This window comes from Rhagoletis pomonella, unplaced genomic scaffold, assembly GCF_013731165.1.
Source record: "Rhagoletis pomonella isolate Grant_MI unplaced genomic scaffold, Rhpom_1.0 Rhpom_scaffold_00006, whole genome shotgun sequence".
Lineage (NCBI taxonomy): Eukaryota > Metazoa > Arthropoda > Insecta > Diptera > Tephritidae > Rhagoletis > Rhagoletis pomonella.
In genome coordinates, this window is record NW_023458560.1 from 78,125,252 (window position 1) to 78,135,370 (window position 10,119).

The 10,119-nt window shown below is 37.2% G+C and overlaps 1 protein-coding gene across 1 annotated transcript; it reads right to left on the reverse strand.

Annotated features, from left to right (window-relative positions):
* Positions 1–1,613: 1,613 nt before the first annotated feature.
* LOC118742137 (lipase member H-A-like) lies at positions 1,614–6,226 on the reverse strand. The gene is made up of 7 exons (XM_036474097.1): positions 6,219–6,226; positions 5,720–5,868; positions 5,476–5,591; positions 2,366–2,492; positions 2,083–2,274; positions 1,799–2,003; positions 1,614–1,703 (listed from the first exon to the last, which is right to left on the reverse strand). Exons 1-7 carry the CDS (start codon positions 6,224–6,226, stop codon positions 1,637–1,639), a joined length of 864 nt encoding a protein of 287 aa, XP_036329990.1. The 3' UTR covers positions 1,614–1,636.
* Between the last annotated feature and the right edge of the window lie 3,893 nt (positions 6,227–10,119).

Sequence of the window (10,119 nt, forward strand, 5' to 3'; positions counted from 1 at the left end):
TTACAGTAAAACCCGCTTAAGTACCTCGCGAAAAATGTCATCTTTTTGAGGTACTTAGGCGGGTTGGGTACTTAAAAGAACCCGCTTAAGTATCTCAATGCGGGTACTTAAGCGAACATAATTACTGATGTAGTTACATCTTCTTGTTAACTTACATAAATACTTGAATAACAACATTGAATGAAGTATACATAGCTCAAAATCAAAATCGTAGCATTATTTAAATACATAAACAAGTAAAAAAAAAACTTCATAAAAAAAATTTTAAGTGCAATGGTAAGTAATTTTTACAAGAATTAAATTGTTTAAAATGTCAGAGTTGGACATATCATTTTGTACCAAATTCAAAATGATATTGTTTGCCACCTATATAATTTTTTAGATTTTTCAATCAATTAAAATACACTTCATTCCTTAACAAATACAATATAAACCTATGCTCAAAATTTTTTAGAACACTTAAAAAAATTCATCATAATTTCAAACTTTTTTCTAAGAAGTGTTTTTTGAGTATACAGTTTTATAGCCCATTCAATTTTAGCGTCATAACGTGCAAGTTTCAAGTGGCTAAAAGTTACAGTTGATTTTTTAGAATTTCTTTTACCGAAGGTGTGTAGCGCTGCTACTGAATTTAAAAATACGTAAATATTTTAAGAATTTTAAAAGAGCACTCAAAAGGTGAAAATTATAAGTAAAATTGCAAATGGGGCACGAAAGATCGAGGTACTTAGGCGGGTTGCACGAATGATAGAATACAAGATTGCGCCAATGAGAGAGGATTTTTGAGCGTAATTTTTGGCGTGACGTCATCTTGGTGCAATTGCGAGAGTGAAATGCCAAAACGCATATAAAAATATGTAAACAATGTAGAAAAATGTGTTAATTTTAATATTACATGGCCCAATTTTGCAGGAATCAATAAATATACAAAGATTGATTAATTAGGAACACGTTGCAATAATTTTGGATATGTAGCCCTTTAGGTAAGTACTACGATTTTTAGCACATGAAAAAATGGATGTACATATTTGAAATTTCATGTAGACCAAAAGTAAGGTGTGCAGCAAAGTGAATTTTTGGACTCGCCATTGTAAAAAGCCATGCAGATGGTGCATATTTATACTTTATTTGAAGAATCTTCTTTTTAAAAGAATCAGGTACTAACAAAAATAAGTAGGTAGTGAAGTTCGTGTATCTACTGTAGAAACTGATTTTGTATTTATGCCATTGCCAGCAAACTAAACCAGCAACTGTCTACATTCACCATGGAAATATACCAACTACAATTCACCAAGGAAAGACCAACATATAGTTCCATGTAGAAGCTCATAGCTCACACACATAGCACAAAGCTCGATTTGGTTTTTAATGCATCTCCTCGCCGGCAGAGGCGAGCGGGTTTCACTGTACTTGTTTTCAAATATGTTCATAACGTGTTTTTATGTATCTTTATACTTATACATATATTAACAAATAACAATTTGTAAATGTTGTTAGTTATATTTATGTATGTCAATAAATAAAATTAAGTCTATATTCATTTTATAACAATTTAAACGTTACTACATTACATTAATTTAAACAATTAACTAAAACTATTTTAATCTATGTATGTACATATATGTATTATTTCCACTTAGGTCTGATCATTGAATGGACAATGTTTTACGAACGGCATATCGATGCAGTAACATCCCCTTGCGCTATATATGTAAGTAAATAGAAATATTGCAAAATTAATACGTGCAGAGTTCTAAAATGATACAATTTTCCTTTGGAAATCATAAAAACTACTCACTTATCTGGAGCATCGTTGCCAATATGATATTCGCTTATCTGCGAAATAACACCGAACGGATGATTCTTTCCGCTCACTGGTAAACGCTTAGGTCCCCGCAACTCCACACAACCGTTTGGACAGGAAACGCCTAAGAACTTTTTATGCTTAAACATTGCACTGGCAAGATAGCAAATACTTAGGAAATGTGAGCAACGGGAACGTCCTACGAAAAATTTATATTATATTAGTTTCCTTTAAACGCATGTCTGAAAAATTCATGACTTCATGAAGAGCTCCCTCACTTATTGGGTTTCCTTTACAAAATGGCTGAAATTTGCCACCATTAATGCAATAATTTAGATGTCCGACATTATCTGCCTGTCCCAAGAAACCTGCATTGGTATGCAGCACCTGTATAACGCTCGCATCATCGATCGATAAGCGAAAGATATGACCTTTCTTGCGTTCGATAAGTGGACGTGCCGGATCGAGGCCTAGAAAGCAATTAAAAATAGCAGGAAAATTTTATAGGAAGCGACATAAATACAAACAACACAGTCTTGTAAAAACAAATGTTCCGTTTACCGATTATCCGATGCTGCTTTATCGATAAATGATTTGACATCATGCCACAGATATGCGCACCCAGTGAATGACCAATGCAGGTGATTTTTTCGCGCACTGCTCCATGATGCGTAAGGAAGGAGTAAATCTGAAACAGGGAAACAGGTAAATATGAACATAAACTGACATAAATTTGTAATTATTTATTAACGGAATAGCAAAAGGGGTATTACTAGCATAAAGGTTAGGCTAGGCTAGGCTAGGCAAAAAAAAAAAAGTCATGGCCAACGAATTGAAAGAAATATATATGTATATACAAACATATATCTACAAGTATATAAATATGTACCTACATACATATATACTTATAAAACACTGTTATCTTGTTCGATAAGTCATACAGTACGTCCTCGGTAAAATCAACCGATAAAAATTCGGGCAGTTGCGTTGATTGAGATTGTTGCAATAAGCGAATCACAAAATAGTTCAGTCTAAAATGAGAATTTTACGTGAAAAAAGTCACAAAAGTAAAATAGTATACCAAACTGAGCAAGTGGCCTGAGACTCTGTCTGTCTGGCAAACGACCGCCCTAAAATATTGATGAGGAAGTTAACCTCGACTTTAAAATTTTTTTGTTTTTTTTTTTTATTGCACTTGTTTTGGTTGCTTAATATAAATAAATAATTACAAAAAAAAATTTATAATAATGAAATTGCTTAGATAACTGAAGCACTACATAGTCTGTGAGAAGTCGACTAAAAAATGAGTGCATATTTGTATCAGCTGCACTAAACCATACATACATGCAGGTAATCCTAAAAATTTTTAACAAACAAACTTAAATATTGTAAGTATGTACATAATAGCTATTAAATGCGTGTTTGCAGCCAATTTGTTATGAGCATGGACGACTACTATACATTGCACAGAAAAATAAACAACAAAACAAAACAAATCTTACCGGTGCACAGTGGCCAGTTTTCCGAAAAACCTGACCGAAAGATTAACATATTGTTACGATTATTCTTTGATCCTCGACGATTTACCAAATCCTACCGCTCAAAATACATTAGAAATAATTGTATTTTACATAACTTTACAGTAATTTTAAGGCAATTGATATCTGTACTCGTAGCTATCTGTTTTACAACTGTATTTGTAGCTTGCTGATTCGCAACTGAACTTTCAGTGCGCTGTAGCAACGCCTTTATATTACCTGCGTTCGCACTCATGGCAACTCTAGAAGATTCTTATCGTAACTAATCGACATTCCATTTGACTTTTGTCGACGTCAAAGCTCCTGCATCTTTCATGGTGCATGCGGTCATTCTCTGTTTGTTCGCTTTGGTCTGTCATTCGTGTTTTGCAGTATTCGTCACACTACCATCCACCTAAGTCCGATCGTCCCCATCAGCCACGCTTGCTGTTCCAAACGCTGTAAGCCTGTCCAAGTGGGCCATTTTCATTTTGCTTCTCGGCCTTCCAACGGAATGGTTTCGAAACATCCGTCATTCAGCCGCTTGACAACCCCATGTGGGCCTTTCCAGTTACACTGTGGTTTAAAGGTGCAGCCTTCCTTTCGCTGCGGCTTGTACAATAAAACCACATCGTTTCCATGAAATTCTCTAGGTTCGATTTGAACCTTATCTCTCACATGGCGCCCATGCCTCCTCCGCTAGCACATATTGCTAACAGCTCGTTGACCGTCTAATGGAAGTCAACCCAATATAATCTTTTCTTAATCCTCTCTAGCGTTTTCTTCATCCCCAGGTTCTCTCCATCTCGAACCTCGTTGAGAACGTCCGAAATTTTTGCATCGGTCATCTTCACTTTCTCATATCCAATCCAAACCAACCAGATATCGGCTTTAAATTATCCCATTGTATCCAGTACTTCTTTGTGATTGGGCTTTCCACTAACACTTCCTCCTTGGTCGGAAGCTTTCGCAGCTCCAACGTTCGCATTACAACTGCTTAGTCTGGGTCATAACGCTGACACTTCCCTAGTCGTTCCACACCTGGCTCTTCCGTCGATGTCAAGTTCATTGAAGGGGCATGTATTGTATATCCTCAACCTGGTCCACAGGCTTTACTGCTTGCCTTTGCTTCATTTACCGACCACAACCTTTTCCTGGCCACAACGTTTTCCTGGTCTCCGGAAACACTACCTGTTTAACATCTAACTGGCTTGCCCTTAACACTCCCTTGTGGTGACTTCTTCTTTTTCTCTGGGTTGGCGGAACAGGCACGCTTTTCCTGTACCGCTGAACAGCTTCCATCTCCTGTCGAAACAACTCCACCTCTTCCTCTAAGATTAACTGTCTGTAGTGGTACGGGTTATCGTAACCAACCCTGAGAGGCACTTCCCTGCCGTAACGTTTAGTATATTCAAGGCTTTTAGTCGCGAAAATCGAATGAAAACTCTGCCAGAAAACTTCAAAATGCATCTTTTGGTGAGTTAAAAACTCGAAAGGAGAAAATAATCAAAGAAGCAAAGTACAAAATTTTCATATGCTAATAAAACTAATTATTGGGGTTTCTCTTTTTACTCGTATAATAAACATTTCTAAAATAAATGTATTTTTTAAATTATTTTTAAGTTTTTTAGTGCCTTATTTTGCCTTTCTTTCGATTTCTAGTGCCTTTTCCTGCCTATTTCGTTATTTTATTTTGCCTTTTTTTATAAGTTTTTAGGTCCTAAAATCGGTACCCTGCAAATCAACATACATATGTATGTATGTAAATTAGGGTGGTTCAACGTTTTGTTTCCAGCTACTACTAGAAATGAAGAATATCGAAAATAAGGAGACTCGTAGTTTTTGTTTTGAAAACAGTTAGTATTTAACCGAAGTCTTTAAGTTTTGCATATATGTATGTACTTTACAGATGAAGGCAAAATTTTTTGGTAAAATTGCTATAACTGTAATCGTTGAAAATCAAATATTTTTTTATCGAATAAGAATATTTCTTTGTATCTTCAAAACACGCACGCTATAAAAATAGGTAGTCAAATTTTAAAGTTAAATATGCATCATTTGTTTTTTCGAAATACCGGTCTCCTCATTTTCGATATTCTTCCGCTGCATTTTTGGATCACACTAATGCCAACAGATATGTAATTTTATGCGTACCTGTGCGGTGCATTGAGCAGTCAGGCGTGTATTGATCAAAGCATGCAAATAGCAGGGGTAACGGGTTAATGGTCGCCAATCGACGGTGATGACATTGAAATCACGTGACAAATAAGCTGGAAATAAACAAAATTTAGGAATATAAGAATGAATATTAAAAGGGGCTTAAAGTACATACATACATACATATGTATGCCATTCATTCCGTTCTGATTTTAACTATATATTTTTCACCATAACTCACCATCTCTCAAAAATTGTAAATGCATATCGACAGCGGTGCCATTGAAGCCATGCACGATGAATGCCGTTTCGCGATGGCGACTGAAGCCACCCTTGAATAGAGACAGCGGATTGTGTATGTTCAGTGCAACACCGTGACGTGATGACTTCCTGTAAAGTCGAAAGGCGAAAACCAAAGCAAAGAAAAAGCCGATAAAATAATAATAAACGAAAGTAGTTAAATCAAATGGTCGCAGTCACTAGGCTTGATATGTATATATATATATATATGTGTGTGTGTATGTATGTATACATATTGATATGTACCTGCAAGCATATGTATCTAAAATTTTTAAAAACAAATAAATAAAAGTGAGAGCTCAATACTCCATTAGGAAGCCATTGAAAGGTAAATAATTCGCTGGCAGCCGGCATATTGCACGGCGTAGTGCAGTAATGGGCGTCCACGACGGATAATCGAAGCAAAACAAATTCGCGGTTACGTACGCATGTGTATGTACGTGTGCATGTCTAATGCAAATATGCACCCAGTGGGAAAATGAAAAACAGCCGGTTCCACATTTGAAAATGCATTTTTTTCCACTAGGCGATGTCATAAAAAAAGTATCGAGGGATGTGTGTAATTTAGTAAGCATTTTTGGGACTTTTTGGATATATTAGAATGCTGATTACATATTTTTACATATTAATCAGTAATATAACCTAAAACTCATAAGATATGCATTACATTTTTTTTTACGCATGTAAAGCATTACTACTGTTCCCACTGGGCATGTTTGTTTGTATGTATGTATGTATGTATGTATGTATGTATGTACTATATGAAATTGAATTAAATTTGAATTGCAGGTGGTGTGCGAAATCTGCGCTAATAACGGTGAGCATGCAGCCAACAGCAACAATTCAACTTGCCGTAACTAAACTGGTAGATGAGTGCAACAGCAACAACAACAACAACAACAACATCGTAAATATGAGTGCACTCTTGTAAAACAAATTCATGAACAACTAAGCGAGCGAGCAAGCAATAAAACACACCGAAAACTGCCGATTAGCAAAGCAGAAATATTCATACAAATAAAGCATTAATGGTAACTGTAAATATTACAGCAATGACATTGACTTTGACGCATTGAGTATTACAAATGTACGATTTGTTACGTACACCGGTTTGGTTAAGCATCAATGCTTTACAACAAGTGCCAGTTACTGCCGCAATTCGGTCGCTTTTCTGCTTTTTAAGAGTCGCGACGATTTTTTCCTCGGTTTAGTCGTTATCGTCTTCGTATTCACCTTGGTGTTTCTTTAAGTCACTGAAAGACTCAATCAGGTTGCTTGTTAACACACATTTTCCGGGAAATTCTGAAAAAGTGTTCATCCAGCTTCCAAGAAGGTACGCTGGAGCTCAGCATATGTATCTTCTTCTTCTTCTTTATTGGCGCTGTAACCGCCTAAGCGATTTTGGCCGAGTCCAAAGCAGGACGCCAGTCATTTCTCTTCTCCGCTAACTGTGGCCAATTAGAAATACCAAGTGAAGCCAAGTACTTCTCCTTCTGGTCTTTCCAAAACAGAAGAGGCCTTCCTCTTACTCTGTTACCAGCATCGCGGCCCGCGTTGAATATTTTCAGAGCAGGAGCGTTTCTGTCCATTCGAATGACATGGCCAAGCCAGTGAAGCCGCTGAATTTTAATTTGCTGCACTATGTCTACATATATCGTTTTAAAGCTCATAAAGCTCATCGTTAAATCGTCTGCGGTATTCGCCATCGCCAAAGCGTAAAGGTCCGCAAATCTTTCGCATAATATTTCGCTCGAAAACTCCAAGAGCCGCTTCATCAGATGTTTTCATTGTCCATGCCTCCGCGTCATACCCCAACACAGGCATGATGAGTGACTTATAGAGTGTGATCTTTGTACGACGATAGAGGACTCAGTCCAAAGAAGCACTTGTTGGAAAGAGTGATTATGCGTTGGATTTCTATGCTGGCATTATTATCGGTGTTAATGCCGGCTCCCAACTAAACGAAGTCGTCTACTTTTTCAAACTTGTAACTGTCAACAGTGACGTGGGCGCCAAGATGCGTATGCTCTGACTGCTTGTGTGATGACAGAGATATTTCGTCTTGTCCTCGTTTACCACCAGACCCATGCGCTTTGCTTCTCTATCCAATCTTGAGATGGCAGAACAGACGTAGCCCTTGTTTTTACCGATAATATCGATGTCGTCGGCATACGTCAGCATATAGCAGAGTCAATTTTCACAAAGCCTTCAATATCATGGGCCTTGAAGTCCTTCTCGCCTTACAAAAGCCCGCGGCCAGACGGTATCATCCCTACCTTGTTGCAAACAGTGGATGATGCTATCATGCCATTGCTTTTGTCTATTTTCATTGGATGCATAGCCGAGTGAAAGTGGTTTTCATCCCAAAACCTGGTGGGCGAGGGCACGTCTACGCCGACGTTTTTTTTTTTGTTAATTAGCTTAACTTCCATTGTTCTCAAAATTTCGAGAGGGTTCTAGACGCGGACGTCCGGGATTTTCCACGGCGATGGCATGCCTGAGGCATGAAGTCATTGGAACAGCACTACTCAAGCTCAACCAGGGGGGAGTAAAAGTAGTGGCCTACGCTGACAATGTAGTGGTTTTTGTAACCGGGTTATTCCCATCTGTGGTGAGTAATATCATTGATGGAACTTTAGCAGCGCTAAATATGCTGATGAGCCGGGCAATCTAGCCTTAGAGTGAACCCAGAGAAGCTGTATAATTTCTCGATTGCTACCTAAGATGAGACTGGCTGCCGATTACATATGACCTGAAACAGAGTTTCACAAGCCTTACGGGGTCATTCTTCCGTCAAGAGCCGAGGAACTTGAGGCCGCAGTCGAGTTGGCCAGTGAGGGTTCCACATTGGTGTCGATCGAGGACCGGATCTCGGCCGTATATCCAAACTCATGTGGAACAATCTTAAGAGCACACACAACTTATTGAGAAGACCCAGATCTGAGGTTGAAAGGCTTGTAGCGACTTTTATTTGGCGCTGGCCGGTTGGACAACGACTTATGTACAAGCTGCAGAGATGAGAACGAGCAGGAAACAGTAAAGCACGTTCTTTGCAAATGTCCAGCTGTCCTGAGGATCGCAAATATAATGCTAGGAGCATATGAGATCACATCGTTACGAGAGCTCTCTGATAAGTCTCCACAACATATTCTACTTTATCAACCACACCCTGGCGCGCCGGTTGGTTTTGACATATTCATTCGAGGTATATGATATCAAAGTGGCACTTAGCTTGGGCGTAATAGTTCCTGCGCCACCATTCTAACCCAACCTAGCCAACCGTAAGTGCGTTTCGCACACATTGACAAGTTTTTACCATTTATTTTGTTATCTTTTAATTATATGTATATTATATTTTTTTTATAAAAATATATTTTTTATTCTTTAACAAAAATCGTATAAAGCCAAGTTTTAAACTTTCGTGCAATATTACAAACAAATCAACAAACTTTCGAAGTTTTAAATTATATTTCTTACATAAAGTGCAATTTTGAAGTGGGTAGGACTTACGACTGATTTTTGGTATTTGTTTTTTTGAAGATGTCAATCATTTTCTTCCATACGAAATTTGTTCGACGATGTTTTTATATGGAGAAAATGTGGAACACCTTCAACAAAAAAAAAATTGCTAAAATAAATAAATTAAAAAGTCAAAACTTTTTGATATGCGATAGGCGTATAGTTATGATTAGCACTATAGTATATGTAGCTGCTTAAAAATTAGTTCCGCAAGATGCAAAACATGCATACGCTAAAAAATGCATAGTACCCGCACCTAAGTATGCACATACATACATATGAACATAAATAATAACAAGATTAAGTACTCTCTTACTTTATGGTAAGCAATTTTACCACCAACTCAAAAATTACTGGTGTTAGGACGATAAAATCGCAGCCATTTATACCTACTTGCAATTATGACTTCATTACTCATAATAACTAATAAAAAATATCCATTAAAAAGTTGAAAAAAAAATAAATACTAGCGACACTACACAATTCACCCTCTTCCGACACCAAATTGACAATGCAGTTGTTATACCGTTACGGCGCTATGCGTTCGCGATTTTATAGTCTGAATTTTGGCGCGAACTGGCACGCGACTACATAACCTATAATTATGAATGAAAATGAAATTGAAATTGGGAGAGCGAAATGTTGGACGTAAATACTCAAAAGGCATGTTGTGTATATGTATGTATTTATGTGTTGTAATTGAAATTAATAACGGTGGCGCTAATATATATATATAAATACGAGTGAGTGATTAGATAACAGTAACAGTACGCTTAGCCAAAGGCAACAAAATAAAAGTAAGAGTTCAAAAATAAAAAAAAT

Bases quoted from the DNA above. Each gene is read 5' to 3' on its own strand.
- LOC118742137 (XM_036474097.1), bottom strand. The intron at 5,592-5,719 runs GTGAGTTATGGT...GTTTATTTCCAG, and splicing joins TTTACAATTTTTGAGAGATG to CTTATTTGTCACGTGATTTC. The intron at 2,275-2,365 runs GTAAACGGAACA...ATTGCTTTCTAG, and splicing joins AAAGCAGCATCGGATAATCG to GCCTCGATCCGGCACGTCCA.